Source organism: Lactuca serriola, chromosome 8 (assembly GCF_051521515.1).
Source record: "Lactuca serriola cultivar US96UC23 chromosome 8, Lser_US96UC23_V15, whole genome shotgun sequence".
Taxonomy (NCBI): domain Eukaryota; kingdom Viridiplantae; phylum Streptophyta; class Magnoliopsida; order Asterales; family Asteraceae; genus Lactuca; species Lactuca serriola.
Genome location: NC_136415.1, coordinates 282,955,362 through 282,977,342, shown reverse-complemented (window position 1 = coordinate 282,977,342; position 21,981 = coordinate 282,955,362). Strand labels below are relative to the sequence as shown.

General features: G+C 35.3%; 2 protein-coding genes across 2 annotated transcripts; one reads left to right on the top strand and one right to left on the bottom strand.

The window, feature by feature from the left end:
• The first annotated feature begins 4,245 nt into the window (after positions 1–4,245).
• On the top strand, positions 4,246–18,055 carry LOC145068132 (uncharacterized). The gene is made up of 9 exons (XM_079015112.1): positions 4,246–4,323; positions 5,362–5,417; positions 5,581–5,654; positions 6,121–6,253; positions 6,644–7,582; positions 8,401–8,534; positions 16,598–16,678; positions 16,885–17,453; positions 17,756–18,055. Exons 1-9 carry the CDS (start codon positions 4,246–4,248, stop codon positions 18,053–18,055), a joined length of 2,364 nt encoding a protein of 787 aa, XP_078871238.1.
• Positions 18,056–20,568: 2,513 nt separating this feature from the next.
• On the bottom strand, positions 20,569–21,570 carry LOC145069490 (uncharacterized). The gene is made up of 2 exons (XM_079016416.1): positions 21,349–21,570; positions 20,569–21,261 (listed from the first exon to the last, which is right to left on the bottom strand). The coding sequence occupies exons 1-2, from the start codon at positions 21,497–21,499 to the stop codon at positions 20,792–20,794; spliced, it is 621 nt and encodes a 206-aa protein (XP_078872542.1). The 5' UTR covers positions 21,500–21,570; the 3' UTR covers positions 20,569–20,791.
• Between the last annotated feature and the right edge of the window lie 411 nt (positions 21,571–21,981).

Genomic DNA, 21,981 nt, shown 5'->3' with positions numbered 1-21,981 from the left:
AAGGAAAGTTGGAAGTATAATGATAATTCTGGAAGGACCATATTGACATAATCTGTAAGGAGGCAACTCTTGTTCAGAAGTGATAGTCAAAATGGAATCTGGAAATGTTTCAATGTTAGAATTTTCAATCTGTTTAAGATTAGGAAACTTAATGCAATAAGGATGTTCCCAAGGAGCTGATCTCCTTTGGAATGGTCTGTAATGGTTGTTGTCAAGTCCTTCTGACTTTGTGCATAATCATTACAAGAGGTTCAATGCATATAAGTTTAGAATCTGACAGATTTCAGTAAATGGCATGAATTTGGAATTCTTGCATTTGCAGTAAGGATTTGGGAGTGTGAAAAGAGAATCATTGAAGTTATGTACAATTGATCTAGTTCACAAAGTAAAGATCATAGACAAACATAGTATGCATACTTGGTGTGTGGCATGACTAGTGTTTAGAAAACATAGTGTACATGCTTGGAGCATGGGACAACTATTGTTTTAAATTCAAGAATAAAGTTGATATGTGAAACAGTATACAATGAATAATGTGTAATCATATGGTGATAAAAAAAAGGTGTTTTATTTATGTTCATAGATTTTGATACCATATTGGATTCAATTATTCTTGTGTTTCATTTTGCATGTTTTGACTTCCAAAATAAACTAGGTTATTCTTCCGGAATGACTAAGTTATTCAAACCATCCACAGTCGGTCATATGTTGGAAGTAGATATGAATTAAGACTGTCATGGGTTGGCTTGTAGAGGTCTAAGGTGTTGGACAAAAGGCTACAACACTCATGAGTGCTCATAAGTTCTGAGTATTGGATTCAACCCGCGCTCATTGGAATCACTTCATGGATTTTATCACGAGTGATCATGAGATGATAATATCTTATATTCTTCAAACCTAGAGATATGAGTTGTTACTATGAGTTGGTTGTACATTGATTGCACGAAAACGCATTTGATAACTCGGTGCTATAAAACGTGCCTTTGTGTATGATTCAACAAATAGTAGAACAAGCCATATGAGTCGAAGTTTATCCATTCCTTTTACCTTCGGGATAAAAGCGATATCCGTGGGCCCCTCGATGATTTGATGATGACAAATGGAAGTGCTCGGTCGGGCCAGGACTGATTTGATTTGTTCAATTAGTCAGTCGTCATAAATCAGAAATCGGGAAACAACAAATGGACAGAGAGAATAATTATAATCCATGTCTCAGTCCATATGATATCTAGAATGGAGGAATATATGATCCCTTATCTAATGGACAAGTTCGTTGACAAGATCAGAGTTCGACAGCGGCTTTAAGAGCTACGATTGCCAGTTAGGTTTGAAGTCATACGCAATAATAGTTTTAGACTTATCCAAGTGGGAGACTGTTGGATTAATGTCTAAGTCCATAACTATATTTGGTATGTACTTGACCCGACCCGGCATGGTCCATTTGGGTTGCACTTCACCGACACAATTTATATGGATAATTTTTTGAGAATAGTATGTTTATGATTAATAGTAATATATTATAAGTTCTAATATATTAATATGGAATCATATTATTTAATTAGTATTGATCAAGAATTAATTTATAATTAATTAAGTGATCAAAAGGAACTAATTAAATATTGACTCTTATATATATGGAATGGGCCAAGTTCATTTAGGTTGGGCTAAGCTTTCATGGATAGTCCATGGAGTGTTTAACCCATGGATCCTAGGAAATGAAAGGTCATGGGTATTAGGGTTTAACCCTAATCCTCCACACTATATAAATATGTCATTGGTTGGTGAAATTGGCACTAGTGTGGTACACTAAGAAGGGCTAGCCAATTTCACTAGAGAGAACCAAGTATCCATATTCTCTAAAGTCTTCCAAGGTGTTTTGGTGATTTGTGATTCCATTTGAGGCTTCCACACTATTGGGGCTAAGCTCTTAAAGCTTGAAGACATCAAGCTACATCAAAAGGTATGTCATCTAACTAGTACTTTGTAGTATAAGAACTTCATAATATGCTAGTTAGGATTAAAGCCTTGGAAAGTTCTTATTTGCATGTATTATAGAGAAAACATAGATCCAAGGTTTATAGGGTTGCATGTACACCATAGGAGTGTTAGAATGCTCAAAAACCCAACACTATGGATGTGTCAACTTATCATAAAATTTAGTATGTTTTATGTTCCTTTTGTCTCTGGATATGCTTGCCCTCAATGACAGTGTGTAATTTTGGTTCATAGTAAACTTGGGTTCGGTGGTATTCAGGATCACTTCAAAAGTGTTCTCGGGTTGGTTGCATATTGGTGGAACCTATTCAGTCTCAATCAAGTATGAAATTTTGGTTCAATTGATCATGAAGATGTCTTCTGTTAATGATTGAGGTTCTTCGTTCAATAGAACTTTGGTATTTCTACCCTTTTTGGATGAGGTTATGGGTTCCCTAAGGATATACATTATGGTAATTCATTATGTGTATGTGGGGTGGACAAGATAGCATTGGGGCTTGAATCGAATTATTCGAATAGTTCTTCTGGGTGATAGCCTTTGAACTGGATCAAGTGTGCAACCTTTATCCTATTCTCAGGTCTTGGACAACCATGATTTAACAGGGTTTTGCTTTGGTAGCAGGTTATTCTGTGAAAGGAATTATGCATGGTAAGATTCCGACATTGTTGTGCTCGGTTGGCGTTGAGAGGGACATTGTTTAGGTCCCCGCAGGGCGATGGAATGAGGTGAGTATCTTTAGGCCCGGGGAGTTGGGTGAATGAGGTGAGTATCTTTAGGCCCGGGATGTTGGGTGAATGGTGTAATGTCAACAAGATCAGTGTAATATCGGGAGCATTCCAAACATAGGATGAGGGTCGGGTAAGGCATTCTAGACTCATTCTATGGGCTCGGTGGCAATCCAGACCTATGTTAAGGACCTTGTAAGGGTATACCAGACATAGGCTGTGGACCTAGTGATCATAATTGTTGATTTCATCCGAGTATTGTACTTTCGGTGTTGGTGCATTGATGGAAGTCGGAGACACACAATCAGCTAGTTTGGATAAAGGGAACAAGTAAAGGTTGTTGGGAGTATCGGTCGTATATCAAAAAATCTCTCAGAATGTTTGCATTATAACATGTTCGCTTTCAAGCTATTATGAGGGGTTGATTATCAAGGTTGGGAACCGGTTATGAGTTCTCAAATTAAAAGTTCTTTGTTAACGTATCATGTGTTTTGCTTGATGGGGGTACACCTAAATTGTTAAGGATTGGAAGTAAATGTGGAATTCATGGAATTCTCATATTTGCTCATAGGAGCAGTGGTTGGAATGGCGTGTCATGGAGTCATAGGTTAATTAAAGGCTTTTGGTTCATCTTATGGAATTGGGATTAGTGGGAAATTCGCAATTGATGTGTTTGGGTTCTTTTCAGGTAAGGTATTGGATTCCTGGTTTTGGAGACGAGTAGTGATGGTTGTCCTTTATCAGTTAACATTAGCAGGAGCAAGGATTTGCCCGTCGTCAGTATGAGAATTCGTCTTAGAATTGGTTCGATTAATGGAAGGTCATCGTATGATAGGGTTGAATTTTATAAAGGATCTGACAGTTGGTCGGGGTATATGTTTTCGGGTATCTGTAAATTCGTTCAAGCCAGATAGGTTGTTCAGTTCGGGGTGTGAAGTTGTGTCTTTTTGGGAGAAATTTTGATTGGTTATGTTTGTCATGGAGTCCGACATTGTTCAAGGTTGTCAATTTCAGATATAGCGGTTTGATACTTCTATTTTCAATTCGACATCAGTATGGTGGTGGTCGTCAGAGTGGGGTGACTTCCCCAGTCGTTTTTGGGATTCAGGGAGTCCAGTCATGATCATTTAGTTCGGTAAAGGAGATAGTAAGGAATGATTTCGAGGACGAAATCTAATTTTGGTGGAGGAGAGTTGTAACAACCGAAAATTTGAGGAGCAACTTTGAGTATAAATTACCTTTTGAGGATTAAACACGGCATGTTCGAGGCACCAACACGGTGTGTCCAGATAAGAAGAGGCGTGGGTTTCATTTTGGGCAACACGATGTCTTACCTCTTGGAACACGGCGTGTTGATGGCTGGAATGAAACCCTAATCTTCCAGGTTTTTCTCCCTATTTAAAGGAATATGGAGGCTAGGGTTTGTTCACCCTCAACCCGCATCAACCCCTCAAGCCCTGGAAGAAACCTAATCATCTTTCTCTCCCCTTTTTGAAGCTAGTTTGGTGTTTTTGAAGCTAAAGAATGGAGAAGGTGGAAGAAGGAAGCAAAGATCCAACAAACAAGCCCCCATTCTTCAGTTTGATACTCTTCTGCACCTTTGTAAGTGTCCAAGACTCGATTTTTATCATCCAAGTTGTTAGATCTTGGGTTTTGTCCCTTTTGCTTCTTGTTCTTGAATGTTGGAACGGTTAGATCTCATTAAGTTTATAACTTTATGAATCTTCAAGTCAAGGTGACATAGTATTGTCTTGGATCTGGTCTAAATCAAGTTTTGATACCATGCATAAATATTAGGTCATAAATCCTCATTTTGACCTAATATGGGTTCAAGACATGCATTGGGTATGTATGTCTAAAAAGCACCAACCTTTGGGATGGTTTAGGTGTTAGAATCACTTCTAGAAAGGATGGACTTCATACTTTAAGGATTAAGTGTGTATTGGTTAAGACCTTGCATTATCAAGCTTTATGGTTTAGGTTTTGGACCTTTTTGGTAGTCCCCAATGGATAAAGTTGGAAACTTATCCTTCTTAATCACATCTTGGTCTAGATTTGAGCTTTGGAGCTATTGGAGTCAAAGAGACAACTGAATGTATTAAGCTGTTGGAACTCAGGCGAACACGGCGTGTTTGCAAGTCAACACGACGTGTTGGCTGAGGTTTTCCCGACTGTTTGGATGTTAGTGGAATACGTCGTGATTTGTAAATTGCAATAAATATAAAAATATATGTAATATGTAATTTGTAAATTGCAAAAAATATAAAAATATATGTAATATGTAATTTGACATTTATGTTTTTTGTTATTTTTTATAACTATATTACATTAAGACATTTATGGTTTTTGACATTTATAGCTATGTAATATGTTATTTTGGTGATTTGAATATCGAGAATAATAAATTGAATTCTTATGTATTATTTAATATATGTAATATGTAATTTGACATTTATGTTTTTTGTTATTTTTTTTTATAACTATATTAAATTAATACATTCAAACATGTTAACTTGAGAAGTGTTATTTGTGTGATTTCAATATCCAAAATAATAAATTGAATTTTTATGTATTATTTGATATATGTAATATGTAATTTGACATTTATGGTTTTTGTTATTTTTTGGAAATTTTTAACAGATGTTTATATTGTATGACAGAAATGTGCAATCCTTCTGGACTTTGAATAAAACTTGGTAATCGTTTTCCATCCCTTATATATATATATATATATATATATATATATATATATATATATATATATATTCTTTTCATACCTTTATTTCTTATAAATAATTATATATTTTTTTTAACAAATGTTTATATTGTATAACATAAATGTGCAATCCTTCTGGACAGTTACTACCTTCAAACATCTCCTTCTTCAATTCAAAATGTTAGAACACCATTATCTAACATTTCCAATGATACAAGTAATTTTATACCATCTATTATTACTGTCATTCATTAAATGTATATAAATTCTAACAAAAAATATAGTATCTAATTCTTCTATCTTTTTTTTACAAGCATATATAATTCTTATAATAACATCCAAACACCAATATCAAATAACAAACATTACTCTTTCTTTTCCAATGGCATGCAATCCATCAACTTATCGACTATAATTTAACCTTCTTCTTCTGTGAATTTAACAAGACCAACCCATAGATTAAAAAGGAAGTTTACCAATATATCTGTAATTCCTATATTTGACTTGACAATAGATTTGTCAAACAAGTTAATGATCAACATACCCATGCAAACATAGCTAATGGTGTATCAAAAGGTAACCATCACAAAATAAAATATTTGAATTAAGTATTATCTTACATTTATGGAATTGTTGCAGCTATATAGATTGCTATATTTGACATTGATTTTTCTTTTTAACAGATTACATTGATCACGGTGACCAGAATGTTGCATGTCAAATATGTAATGCAAAGTTATGGACGGATGAATATATTAGAGGAAAAGATAAACAGAATGCAAGTTTTTCACTTTGTTGTGGTTATGGCATGGTTGAGTTGCCAAAATATAAAGAAGCGCTGCCAACTTACCTAAATCTTTATCGTTCAAAATTCTAAATCCAAATACTTCATGAACAACATTCGTCGTTACAATTCAATGTTTTCATTTACCTCAATGGGTAGGAAAGTTTATGCATCCATTAATAGTGGAAAAACTCCATACATATTCTGACTTGACGGTCAAAATTATCATAGAATTGGAAGTCTATTACCCTCTAATGGTTCTAAAGCAAAATTCTCTTAGTTATATATATATGACACCGACAATGAGGAGTCAAATAGGCAAACAATTTTTGGGTACATATTTACACATATCAAAATTATTTTATGTGTTTTCATTATTTATCATTACAACTATTAACTTTTAAATTTCATTTTATCCCTAGTCGACAAGACGATGCATCTACATCAACTTCTCATTCAATTGATCTTCAGATTATACACGATTTGAAGCTTATGTTGGATTCGAATAATGTGTTGGTTCAGTCTTATATGATGATGGTAAGAGATTGTTTCCACGCTAATCCTCACATTGACCTTAACTTACGCCTTATTGGAAAAAGGATACAAGATGGAAGGACATATAACTTACCGTCTGCATCTGAGGTTGCCGCTCTAATTGTTGGATACATTGATGATTCTTTTCAAAATAGAGATATCATTGTACAAAATTCATCGAGCTCTCTTCAACGTATTAGTGAATTACATCCTTCTTATCTCGCTCTTCAGTGTCCACTACTCTTTCCATATGGTGATGATGGGTATAGAGTAGACATACTTCATCGAGGTCTAACAAGTTCAAGCAGCAACAAGCGTCCTAACTGTACAATGAGAGAATTTTTTGCTTACAAAATTCAAGATAGGGTTAATAGCTTCTTATTAATCCTTAATTCAAGAAGGATTTTCCAACAATTTTTGGTTGATGCTTATACAATGATTAAAAGCGAGAGACATTTTTCATACGGAAAAAAAAATCTTAGATGTGCATCCTATGAACATCTTCGAAACGTACAAGGCCAAGCGAAGAAAACTTTTTCCAACACCAGACAACGTGTTATCTTACCTTCTTCTTTTACCGGTGGTGCACAGTACATGAAACATAACTATTTTGATGCTATGTTCCTTTGTAAATGGTTTGGATATCCAGATTTTTGTATAACAGTAACATGCAATCCAAAATGGCTTGAAATCAAAAGGTTTCTTAAAGAAACAAATCTTAAACTTAAAGACAGGCCAGATATCCTATGTATGATATTTAAAATAAAGCTTGATGCAATGATTAAAGACTTGCGAGAGAAAAAACTTATTCGGAAAAGTTCAAGGAGGTATGTTTCATTATAAAATTTCAATTTTAATATCTTCATATTTATAGTATAAATATTATCATACCTAACAAAATTATTGCATTTCATTTACTAGAATATATTTATTATCTATTTACATTAATGACATTTTATATTTTTTTATTTTACTTTGCTTAAATTTTCTTATAGTTGTTTATACAATTGAGTTTCAAAAGCACGGCCTGCCTCACAGTCATATATGTCTGTTTATGCACTCTGATGACAAACTCAGTAATGTTGAACAAATTGATTTGTATATTTCAGCCGAAATTCCAAACATTAATGAAGATCCTGATTGGTATTCAATTGTGAGCGAGTTCATGATGCATGGTCCTTGTGGTGCTGAAAATATGAAATGCCCATGAATGGTTGATAATAAGTGTTCAAAAAACTTTCTGAAAAAATTCTCCAATCAAACTTTAGCCGATGAAGACGGTTTTCCGATATATAGGAGACAGAATGATGGATCTTTTGTTGAAAAGTCTAGTGTCAAATTCGATAACAGACATGTTTTTGCATATAACAAAGACCTTTTGGAAAGATATCAAGGACACATTAATGTCAAGTGGTGCAATCAAGCTAGTTCTATAAAATATTTATTCAAACATATCAATAAAGGTCCTGACAAAGCTACACTTGCTGTCATACAATCGAACAATGGAAGTGCTACTAATAGTAGACGGAATCAAACAGTATTATGATTGCAGATATATATATATATATATATATATATATATATATATATATATATCTGCATGTGAAGCATCATGGAGAATTTTTTGTTATGATATTCATTATAGGTATCATGCTGTGGTTAGGCTTCCTTTTCATCTTCCTGGTCAACAACAAGTAAATTATGATTCAGATGATGATATCGACAATATCCTTGAAAAACCGTATGTTGCATCTTCAATGTTCACATCTTGGCTTGAGTGTAACGAGATCTATAAACAAGCTCGGGATCTTACTTATGTTGAATTCCCTAAAAAGTTTGTGTGGAAAACTAAAACACAAAAATGGAAACCAAGGAAAAATAGGATTTTCAGTTGGGAGAATTCATGCTGTTTCACCTAAACTTGGTGAAACATATTTCTTAAAAATTCTTTTAAATAAGGCCGGTGGTGATGGGTTTGATCCATAAGAACTTTCCTATGTGCACATGCAAACCCTAATTCTTGGATCTAGGTTTCTCTAATTGAACATGCAATGTATCCAAGGCTTACAATTCTAGATCTAGTGTAAATAATTGAATCATATCCTATGAAATCAGATCTAGAAGAATACCTTAAGTTGCTTGCTTGAAACTTCTTATTCTTGGAGCTTATAGTCACAATTGTCACTCCTCTAAAGGCTTACAAACACCAACTAGCAAGAGGATGATATTGAGAGAAACAAGAGGTGAGAAATCGGCTCTATGGTTTCTTTCCTTGCATGAGTGCCGATTTCTCTCACCCTAGGGGTCTATTTATACTATGAGCTACTAGGGTTTTACCCTTAACCCTAATTGAATAACTTAGGCCCTAAGCAATCCAAAGATCCTCCTAGATATGAGGCTTGGACGATTTTAAGGTCACCTAACCCTAAAATCCGTCCACCCTAATATCCATAAGGATACATAGCCTAAAACACAACTATCACACATTTGACAATTTATGCCCCTTTATTCAATTAATCTCTTTAAGTCACCAAATTAATTCTCAATTAATTTATGATTTATATCAATCAAATAATATTATCATTCCTTTAATATATTACTCTCATAATATATTAATAATATCTCTTCTCTCTTTACAAATCATCCTGTCAAGTTGCTATGGTGAAGGCAACCCAAAAGGACCATGCACAACCGGGTCAAGTACTTACCAAATATAGTTACAGCCTTAGACACTAATCCAATAGTCTCCCACTTGGATAAGTCTAGTAACTATATATGCAAACTCAATCCAATCAGCAATCGTAGCTCTCAAAGTCGTTGTCAAACTCCGATCTTATCAGTATCATGTCCTTTAGATAAGGGACCGTATAGTCCTCTGTTTAGATATAGTGCGGACAATCTCATGGAACTTATTTTCCTGCAGTTGGTTTCTCGATCTCAGATTCATTTGACATAGAACTTAATTGAACACATCAATTCAGTCATGACCGGGCCCGGCACATAAGTCAAATCAAATCATCGAGGGGCCCTAATATCGCTTTTACCCTCTTAGGATAAAAGTAACAGATAAACTTCGACTTATATGCATTTACTATTTACTAATCAACTATACATAACAATGTGTTTTATGACATCAATTTACTGATGCGGTTTCGCATTGTCAATGCACAACCAATTAATAAACAATAAACCATATATCTTGGTTTTAAGACCATATGATATTATCGTCTTGCGATCGCTTGCTTCACATTCCATAAAGTGATTCCAGCAAGCGCGGGTTTATTCCAATGCTCAAAACTTGCTCATAAGCACTCATGAACGTTGTAGCAAACCTTTGCTATGTCTAATACCTTTTAGACACTCTACACACCAATTCATGAAAATCTTCATTCATAGCTACTTCCAACATATGAACGATTGTGGACCATTCGAATAATTCGATTATTCTTAATAACTCAATTATTCAGGAAGTCAAAACATGCAAAGTGAAACAATAGTTAAGCAATTAACATAAGATAGTAGCTTTACTTATAAATAATACTCCTTTATTTAATCATCAAATGTCAATTACATTTATCTATTACATGTTTCCAAACTATCTAATCTAAACTAATATCGTCTTTCAGCCCAATGCTCCTAGCGTGCTGCAAATGCTTAACCCTACTCAGTCCCTTCGTAAGCGGATCTGCTGGGTTATCCTCTGACAATACCCTCTTAACTACGAGGTGTCCTTCTTCTACTCGATGTCTAATAAAGTGATATTTTTTGTCGATATGTCGAGATCTACCATGATCCCTCGGTTCCTTGGTCAAGGCAACTGCTCCTTCATTATCACAGAAAATTTCCATAGGCTCCTTTATGGCAGGCACAACTCCAAGGTCACCAATGAAGTTCTTCAACCACATCGCCTCCTTTGACGCTTCGCTCGCTGCAATGTACTCTGATTCACACGTTGAATCAGCTACGGTCTCTTGTTTGGAACTTTTCCAAGTCACTGCTCCTCTATTAAGGGTAAAGACCCAGCCCGACTGCGAACGATAGTTGTCCCTGTCGGTCTGGAAGTTGGCGTCACTATACCCTCGCACCTTTAAGTCATCACTCCCTCCGAGGACTAAAAACGATTCCTTGGTCCTCCGAAGGTACTTAAGTATATTCTTGACCGCAATCCAATGAGCTCTGCCAGGGTTCCCCTGATATCTAATGACCATGCTCAAAGCAAAGGCTACATCAGGGCGAGTACAAGTCATAGCATACATGATTGAGCCAACTGCCGAAGCGTAAGGTACTCGGCTCATCTCAGCTATCTCGGCTTCTGTACTCGGACTTTGCGTCTTACTCAATTTGGCATTACTTTGTATAGGTAGTTCTCCCTTCTTCGAGTTTTCCATACTAAAACATTTTAGTACCTTATCCAAGTAAGTATTCTGACTAAGTCCTATTAGTCTCTTACTTCTTTCTCTCACTATCCTTATTCCCAAAATATAGGAAGCCTCTCCGAGCTCCTTCATAGCGAAGCACTTCCCGAGCCAGGACTTAACCTCCTGCAGAGTCGAGATGTCGTTTCTTATGAGCAGTATGTCATCGTCATACAAAACGAGGAAGCTAACTATACTCCCACTGGACTTGACATATACACATGATTCATCTTCACTTCGTACAAATCCAAACTATTTGACTTTCTCATCGAAGCAAAGATTTCATCTGCGAGACGCTTGCTTAAGTCCATAAATGGACTTCTCAAGCTTGCACACTCTATTGGGATGCTTCGGATCGACAAAACCCTCTGGCTGAGCCATGTAAACATCCTCAGCCAACTTCCCATTAAGGAAAGCGGTCTTGACATCCATCTGCCATATCTAATAATCATGAAATGCAGTAATGGCTAGCATCACCCTAATAGACTTTATTTTAGCAACTGGTGAGAATGTCTCATCATAATCAACTCCGAGAGTTTAAGTAAAGCCCTTCACAACCAATCGTGCCTTATATGTGTGCACATTCCCATCCACGTCGGTATTCTTCTTGAAGATCCATTTGCACCCAACCGTCTTACATCCGGACACATTGTCAACCAAATTCCAAACTTGGTTTCATACATGGACTGAATCTCGCTGTCCATTGCCTCTTTCCATTTTGCAGACTCTGGGCCTGCCATGGCTTCCTTATAGCTATTAGGTTCATCTAGATTTATTAGTGTACCATCACTAATATACGTTTCCCCTCGATAGTAATATTAAAGCCATCAAATTGGGGTTGAACTCTAACTCTTTCGGAACGTCTAAGAGGTAAGGACTCGTCAATCGGTTCAACCGGAGTTTCCTCCTCGGGTTGAGCGCCAGCGTTAGAGGTTCCTTCATCGCTCGACTCTTGAATCTCTTCAAGATCGATTTGCCTCCCACTGTCCTCTTGGCTTATGAGTTCTCGCTCTCGGAAAACCCCTCTCCTCGCAACGAAGACAACATTGTCACTCGGTCTATAGAAGAGATATCCAAAGGATTTCTACGGGTAGCCGATGAAAATACATCGCTCACTATGAGGTTCGAGCTTGTCGTGAGTTTCTCGTCTTACGAAAACTTTACAGCCCCAAACCTTGATATGTGCCAACGAGGGAGCTTTCCCTGTCCACATCTCGTGAGGTGTTTTGGCAACCTTCTTTGCAGGGACTCGGTTAAGGATATGGACGGCAGTCTCTAAGGCATACCCCCAGAATGAGATAGGTAGTGAAGCACGACTCATCATAGAACGAACGATGTCTAACAGGGTTCGATTATGCCTTTATGCCACACCATTCAACTGCGGTGTCCTAGGTGGCGTCAATTGCGAAAATATTCCACATTCCTTGAGATAGTCGTGGAATTCAAGACTTAGGTACTCTCCTCCTTGATCGGATCGAAGCATCTTGATTTTCCTGCCCAAATGATTCTCCACTTCATGTTTGAACTCTTTGAACTTTTCAAACGTTTCTGACTTGTGCTTGATCAAGTAAATATACCCATATCTACTATAATCATCGGTGAAAGTCACGTAGAAGCGGTTCCCATCCTTTATGGTGGATCTAAAGGGCCCACACACGTCGGTGTGTATGAGATCCAATAAACCCTCACCCCTCTCACAAGTGCCAGTGAAGGGTGACTTGGTCATCTTTCCAAGTAAACAAGATTCGCACGTGTCATCTTCCCTAAGGTCAAATAACTCCAACACTCACATGTCCAAGACGACAATGCCACAAGGATGATTTATCCATACTATTGGAAGAATCCATACACAACACATCATTTCCTAGGTTATCTACAACCATAACAGTTTCATAAATTCCATTACAAGGCATTGCTTCAAAATATAAAACACCACTTAGATAAGCATAAATCGAACCATTCTCATTATTAAATGAATATCTAAATCCTTGTCTAAATAAACCATGAAAAGAAATGATGTTTCTTGTCATATCTGGCGAGTAGCAACAATTATTTAAATCTAAATTCAATCCATTACTAAGCACTAAAGAATACACTCCAATCTTGGTCATAGGCGACGATCTTCTATTCCCCATGATTAGATTTATTCTTCCACGCTCCACATCCCTATTTCTTCCTAGTCCCTGCAAATCAGAACATATGTGATAACCACATCCTGTATCAAGAACCCAATAAATAGCATGAGATGAATCATTAGATTTAATTGTGTAAATACCTGCGAAATATGGCTTGATCTTCCCATCCTTGATGGCATGCAGATATTTCGGGCAGCTTCTCTTCCAATGCCCTATTTTGTGGCAATGGTGGCACTCTACCTCCTTTAGGTTTGGGTTGGGCTTAGCAGGGTCAACCTTGGTCCCACTAGAAGAGGAACCATCTTGGGAATTTCCCTTACGGTGGTTCTTCGAAGAAGCCTTCCTCTTCTTGCCCCTTCCCTGCCCAATAGCCAAAACAGGAGCAGCGGGTGGATTGGGAGTTAGTGAAACAGACTTGTCCTTGAGGTTGCTTTCAACAGTCCTTAGGAGCCCTTGGAGTTTGCTTAGGGTGACCTCTTCCTTGTTCATGTGGTAGGTCATCCTAAATTGGTTGTAGCCAGAAGCAAGGAGTGAAGAACAATGTCGATAGCCAAATCTTCCCCAAAGTTGACATTCAACTTGCGAAGACGATCAACATACCTTTGCATCTTTTGCAAGTGCACGGTTAGAGACTCTCCACTTCCCATTTTAGCAGTGATCATATTCGTTACGATCTCATAGCGCTCTTGCCTCGCGCTTTGGTGGTATCTCTCCATCAAGTCTAGATGCATCTCATAAGGATACATGTCTTCATAGGACTTTAGGAATTCGGAGTTCATCATGGCTAGCATGATGCAATGGACTTTCATTGCATCACACTCATGGGTCTCAAAGACAACCATTTCTTCGGGAGTAGCAATTTATGGATTGATCTTCTCGAGCTTCTCATCGAGGACATACTCTTTGTCCTCGTAACGCGCAATCATGCGAATGTATCTTATCCATTTGCTAAAGTTCGATCCGTCAAAAGTTACTTTTTGACAAAGGCTCATTAGCGTGAATGAGCTAGCAGCAACGTTGTCTGCGTTAGACATCTACAAATAGAAAGGAACAAAGTTTTATTAGAGTTAAGTCCCTGATTAACACCCAAAATAAAATTAGGGCTAGGAACCAACAACATTATTTACACATTAGAAAAGGGATGCCGTAATCCAACATGCAAGTAATTTGGAGGTAAGTGAATGACGATTCACTAATTCTTCACCATGAAAAACATAAGCTTAAGTTTTAAATGTATTGAGAATTCCTAGATTTCATTGAGATTCATTGAACCTTTCAATGGCATGTTTAAATCTCGATATGCCCCTCTAGTTTGTGACCGGGATACCGAGGATCACAAAGCGGGTGTGAATAACCATGCAAATCTACATGGTGCCTTCATTGTTACAATCACCTATTCGATGTGCCGGTAAACCACACACGCTCCACCGAACTATGACAAACAATGAATCACTCTTTGCCACCTTTGCTTAGAACCAATTAGTGTGTCGGTTAACCACACACGCTCCACTAACTTCTCAGCAAGGTGCAAAGTGTAATTTCATGGAATTGCATCAATTCAATTTTCTTAAAGTAACTAAGATTGGGAATTTTATGAAACACGTTTAGTTACTTTATATAGATTCATTATACTTATTAATGAGGAGATGGTTGCCCTATCCTACCCGTTCGGCTAACGACCCTCCACCAGTCAAGCAAGCGGTGGGTGTGAGTGTACACCCATTAAGCACCATTTTATAGGCAGCAACCTTATACCCACCTTATAGACTGGCTTCGTGAATGAGGCCTACTAACGGTAAGACTAGCACTTTTAAATCATACATATATATATATATATATATATATATATATATATTAGGCTTGTAATCATATAATAGTATAGTGTTGAATTTTAAACTTGTAAAATTCTAGGGTTTGAAATTTAAATTGTTCAAATTAAACTTTTAATCAAAAAACTTAAATTTCAAAACTTGAGGACAAGTTTTAAATTTTTCAAAACATAAGGATCAAATAGCAAATAATATAAATCAACTAATTAGATTATCTCAATTTGATCTATTCAATGTTACTTGCAAGACAGTTCACCAATTCAATTCAAATAATCAATTATTATCATATAAGGAAATTATTATTCAACTAATTGGTAATTATCTTTTGTTTGGTCAAGAATATACTCATATATATGATTAAAATAGGATTTTAATGACCCAAAACAATTAAGGCAGGTATCCTCAAGCAAAACAACAAGAAATCCCGAAACTAACTCCAACTGATGCTCGAACTCGCCAAGTTTCACTATGGACTCACCGAGTTGGAGCTACTCGCCGAGTCCACATTGGAACTCGCCGAGTCCACATTGGAACTCGCCGAGTTCACCAGTTAGAATCACAAAAATCGAAATTTTCAAGCAACAAGCAATAAACCAAAGCATCAATTCAATAGAAATCAATCAAAGCTCTGATACCACTGATGGGTTTGAGCCATAAGAACTTTCCTATGTGCACATGCAAACCCTAATTCTTGGATCTAGGTTTCTCTAATTGAACATGCAATGTATCCAAGGCTTACAATTCTAGATCTAGTGTAACCAATGAAATCAGATCTAGAAGAATACCTTAAGTTGCTTGCTTGAAACTTCTTGTTCTTGGAGCTTAGAGTCACAATTGTCACTCCTCTAATGGCTTACAAACACCAACTAGCAAGAGGATGATCTTGAGAGAAAGAAGAGGTGAGAAATCGGCTCTAGGGTTTCTTGCCTTGCATGAGTGCCGATTTCTCTCACCCTAGGGGTCTATTTATACTATAAGCTACTAGGGTTTCACCCTTAAACCTAATTGAATAACTTAGGCCCTAAGCAATCCAAAGATCCTCCTAGATATGAGGCTTGGACGATTTTAAGGTCTCCTAACCCTAAAATCCGTCCACCCTAACATCCATAAGGATACATAGCCCAAAACACAACTATCACACATTTGACAGTTTATGCCCCTTTATTCAATTAATCTCTTTAAGTCACCAAATTAATTCTCAATTAATTTATGATTTATATCAATCAAATAATATTATCATTCCTTTAATATATTACTCTCATAATATATAAATAATATCTCTTCTCTCTTTACAAATCATCCTGTCAAGTTGCTATGGTGAAGGCAACCCAAAAGGACCATGCACAACCGGGTCAAGTACTTACCAAATATAGTTACTGCCTTAGACACTAATCCAACAAGAGGTCCAAAATCTTTTGAAGATATCCAAACAATAAATAGAGAAATATGTCATACTTTTATAGATGCATGTTACGCTTTAGGGCTTCTAGACGATGATAGGGAGTACATTGAAGCTATTAAGGAAGCAAGCCATTCAGCTACTGGTTATTACCTATGGTCATTATTTTCAATGATGTTGATCTCTGATAGTTTGGGAAGATCAAAATTTGTTTGTTAAAATACATTGGAATACCTTTCAGACGAAATTCTTTACAATCAATGACGCCGGTTAAAGTCTCCTGGCATAATACTTATCTGTTAAAAAATCATCCTTTTTTAAATAAACTATACATTTTAATTTTTTTCTAAGTTTGTATTTACCATTGTACAAATTTATCCCTTAATGATCATCAATTGAAGAACTTGACTTTGTATGATATTGAATCATTTCTACTTCGAAACAATTCCACCCTCAAGAACTTCACATGCATGCCTTACCCAGATTTTGATTGTGTATCTTTGTCTGATAATCGTTTGATTGTTGAGGAGCTATCTTATGACATCACAAGTCTTCAAAATGAATTTCAGACACTTATTGTTTCATTAACAAATGAAAAACGAGGTGTTTTTGTGGATGTCATGACAACAATTGAAGAAAATAAAGGAGGTGTGTTTTTTGTTTATGGTTATGGTGGAACAGGCAAAACCTTTCTTTGGAAGACTTTATCAACAACTATGATATCTAAAGGACAAATTGTTTTGACTATTGCTTCAAGTGGTATTGCTTATTTGTTACTAACCGGAGGTAGAACAAAACACTCTCGCTTTGGTATTCCTTTAAATCTTACTGAAAATTCTATTTGTTCTATAAATCGAGACAGTGATGCCTCCAAATTACTAAAACAAACATCACTGATTATTTTGGATGAAGTGTCGATGGTTATAAGCATGCATTTGAAGCATTGGATCGCACTTTAAGGGATGTTTTAAGTTTTGGTAATTTTAGCAACTCACATATCCCATTTGGAGGTAAAGTAATCGTATTTGGAGGTGATTTTAGATAGATTCTACCAGTTGTTTCTAATGGTAGCAGACATAAATTGTCAATGCGACGTTAAGTTCTTCATATATATTGCAAAGTTTTAAAATTAACGAATAACATGAGGTTGACTGTTGGAAAAGATCCGTCTGAAATACAACAAACAAGGTTATTTGCAAATTGTCTCTTAGACATATGAAAGGGAAATGTTGGTGGTTCTAATGATGGTGATGCAGTTATTCATATTCCTGAAGATATTCTTATTACTCAATCTTCTGATCCTATAGGTTTATTAATTGAGTTTGTATATCCATCATTTCTTGACAGCTTGAACGATCCAAAATATTTTGAAGAAAGATCAATACTTGCACCGAAACATGAAGTTGTTCAAGAAATAAACGATCGTTTGCTTTCAATGTTTCCTGGAGAAGAAGAATACCTCAGTTCAGATAGCATTTGCCAAACAGAGTTTATTCACAATCAGTCTGATGAGAGTTTATAATCAGTTTGATCAGTTTGATGGTGTATAAGCGGTGGCTGTAGCACCCTCCTAGGGTTAGGGTTCTTATTGCGACGGTTGTAGCATCCTCTCATCCGAAAATGAAAGTTGTTTTGATGCACACCAAGTGCTCGCTAAAATGCTTCAACTGAATGATATTTCTTCGTTTATAGTATTATATCAGAAAAGAATGTTTTTTTTATGATAATCATGAACATATTCTGTTAGAATTCCCCGAATTAATATAATTATTGGTAAATGAATTCCAATTCTATCAGAATGGAATCATGAATTCCAATTATGTTGGAATGAAATATGGATATTTTCTCACTAATTTATTATTGGATTTGTTTCTACAGAGGCTAATGCTTGAAGAACGGACCACAAAATTTGAACGACGCCTCTTACCAACATTATTCTTTTAGAATATAGTAGTGTCTTTGTTAGATTTTGATGTTTTATTTTCCAGATTTGAAAGTTTTTTTAGTTTTATTCTTTAACAATAAATGTAATTCTTAGCAATTGTTACATGTATTCTTTAAGAATTAATGTAATTTTTGTTTTAATTCTTCAATTGATGGTACGAGAATTTTGTTATTCTACAATAAATTGTTAAAGTCATGATCAAGAAATATGTTCAATATATTTTTATTATTTTATGGTTCAAGAATTTTTTTTTATTTTTTGAACATACTCAAACATATTCTGTCAGAATGTCCGAATTAAAAACCTTATAATTCGTAAAATCGGATTTTTAAAATTAATAGAATATATGATCCCTTAACATATGCAAATTTCCTTTATTAAATCTATGTTAATTGACTAAAATACCCTTCTAGTTAAATTAGATGATATTTTTCAATTATATTTACTTTATTAATTTGTATTAATCACTTTCTTAAAATAAGTAAAATGATTGGCCCATATTTATATATACAATAAAACAATAATTACTTTGAATATAATAACCTAAGCATATATATATATATATATATATATATATATATATATATATATATATATATATATATAATACCATGTAGTATGACGAGTTTGGGTACCTAAGCTTGTATACACTTAAGGGTATATTCATTTTTCCGATATATATATATATATATATATATATATATATATATATATATATATATATATATATATATATATATATATATATAAACAATTACATTTTACTAAACTCAAGTTATATAAAATGTGTAATGATTAACAATATTTTAATGTAGCTACACATTTAAATTTATAATGTCTCCATTTTAATAATTGAACTTTTAAAATTTGATAACATTTTTTCAACATAATTTTATTTTTGGATTTATTATTGTATAAAGATAAAAATATAATATAGATTCAAATGAACCTAAAGACAAACTCAAACATATAAAATTATATTTAGATAAAAGAAAATTCAATTTTATGTCAACCATGTTAATATTTTTTTATTAGTATACATTTAACTACCAACTTATTATCATTATGTTTGTATTTATTTCTAAAGCTTATTTTAATAAAATATTTAATTTTTACACATTAATTTTCAACATCATTCCTTAAAATATGTCAATATTTTTTATTAGTATATATTTGAATTATTTACTTTATTCATTATTATATCATTTTTTTATATAAAAACACCTTATTATAATATAATTTGGCTGCTTCTTTAAAATCAATCCATGGTGTTCTTTTAGAAATAACATATCGTATTTAAAAAATTATAATTTTATAAATGATATTAATTCACGGCTCTTGTTCCTTCACCAGGTCGGCCAGCCACCAATAAACAACCCACCTTCAAAGTACCTAGTCCTAACAATGTTTTTAAATTATCTTTTATAGTTTTTTATCAAATTTTCAATTGTTCATAATTATTATATAAGGAATTTATAATTAAGATATTATTTAATATAATTTATTTTATTTTTGGTGTGAATAGTCCAATAATGTAGTCCTGTGTCGTATTCGACACAATTGATGCATCAACGGTCCATAATTTTTTTCTTTAAAAAAGGTTTATCTTCAAATTTAACTGTCTTCCTCGTCCCATCTCATCATCAATATCATTCGGACGATCCTGTCACTTTCACGCCCTATCTCCAACCTGTGGCCCCGTATACCTTGTCGTTACTCCATACCACCTCGCCGGAGCCACCACATCCGCCATTAATGACGTCCAGTTGCCAGTCTGCCACCTGCAATTTAAGTTGCAAAAAACATTTTTTTTGTGAAAACATAGTTAGAAAAAAATTAATAATTAAATTTAAAACTTCGAGGAAGGAAGGAAAACTGTCACCGGGATTCCGGGAAGGATACGAATAGGACAGAATACAGTTACGACGGGCGGAATTACCACCGGTGGCCGGAAAATGGAAGATAACGATTAACATGACACTATACAACAAACGGTGATCGGAATCGGATATGTATGTGGAGGGGGGACATCGGCAATCATAAAACACCTTGATGACAGAAAGATTTAAAACTGGGAATGGATCATCAAAAATCAGAATTTGGACTGAATTTACTCGCGAATGAATTTCAGTCACTGGATTTGTAAAAACACCGATTTAAATCTTATATGATTCAAAGTCCAATCCAATCATACATTGCATATCACTTCTCTCGATTTGTTTATTTTCGATGAATTTAATTTAAATTATATTATCGATTGTTTACTCGTTTGATTTGATATTCTTCCATGCCAGATTGCCAGAACTAGAGCTGTTATTGCCAATGGTTGCCATTGTGAACCAGGTAATATCGGCTAGAACTTCCGTACGCCTGATACGGTAGCTTTCCGGCAGAGTTGTTGTAGCGGAATGGAAGCTTAACCTGTGGTTTTGAAAGAGGATAGACGCAGCGATTTGCGGCGGTGACTGGAAATCTCGCGACGGAGTAAGAGGTGGAGGAAAGAGGAGATTTCGGTGATCCTGCCTCATGCGTGGCAGTACTGGTTGAGGAAGACGATCCAACAGCGGAGGAGGCGGTGGAAGGAGTCGGAGATAGCCTCCGTGGAAGTGAGAGAAAAGCTCTGATTTTGAGAGATTTTGATTGTTGCCGATCGTATTCTTCAATGAGATTAACGAGATCTTCATCGGAGGTGATGGATACAAGCGCATCTAAATCCTCCGTCGGCAATTGACACCGTAAACTCACAGAGCTCCCACACAATTCGCCAAATTTCGCCAGTAATTCTGTAAATCACAAGCAATTAAATCTCAAGCACTTACGTTTCAAATCAAAAACAGGTCTGGATTCTGGAATACAAAACGTGAACTAACCGGTGAAAGAGAGGGAGCGGTCAACGGCGAGTACACGAGTTTGACCACCGTGATACCGAAGCTTTCCGTCGGGATAACGAGGGAGGATCTTGCCGCCGTAACTGTATAAGAATTTTATGGTGGTGCTGCTCTCGAGTGAAGGTCCTGCCATCGTGATTTTTAGCAGCTTGGAAAAGAGAGAAGAAGAAGAGGCTCTGTGTTTGCTTCTTCAAGCCTAAGCATGGTGCCATGGGTACCTCATTTATAGACTTTTCTGGAAGGAGGTGATACCGTGTTTTAGGGTATAAAGTATAAACAACTTCTCAAACAATTACTTTGTCCATATTCTATTCAAATTTTGTATATCCACATAAATTTAAGAAATAAACCCTAATATAATAGAAAACTAAGTTAATAAAATTTTATGGCAATGAAATAAAAGTTTTTAAATTTGATATTTTTGTGAGTATTTTAGGTTCATTAAGACTCTATACTTATTGGATTTCTTTTTTAATTTTATTATTATTAGAGTAAATTACTGAAATCATCCCTATGGTTTGATCAAAATTATACGTTTGGTACCTAACTTTTTTTTTGCACTTGGATTGTCCCTGTGGTTTTGTTGCGTTTTTCGTCCTTATGGTTTGATCAAAA

Excerpts from the sequence above, each read along its gene's own strand:
- LOC145068132 (XM_079015112.1), top strand. The coding sequence starts at position 4,246 with ATGGAGAAGGTGGAAGAAGGAAGCAAAGATCCAACAAACAAGCCCCCA. Across the intron at positions 4,324-5,361 it reads TGATACTCTTCTGCACCTTT|ATGTTTATATTGTATGACAG; the intron begins GTAAGTGTCCAA and ends AATTTTTAACAG. Across the intron at positions 6,254-6,643 it reads TGTGGTTATGGCATGGTTGA|TCGACAAGACGATGCATCTA; the intron begins GTTGCCAAAATA and ends TTTTATCCCTAG.
- LOC145069490 (XM_079016416.1), bottom strand. The coding sequence starts at position 21,499 with ATGGCAGGACCTTCACTCGAGAGCAGCACCACCATAAAATTCTTATAC. Across the intron at positions 21,262-21,348 it reads CCGCTCCCTCTCTTTCACCG|AATTACTGGCGAAATTTGGC; the intron begins GTTAGTTCACGT and ends TGTGATTTACAG.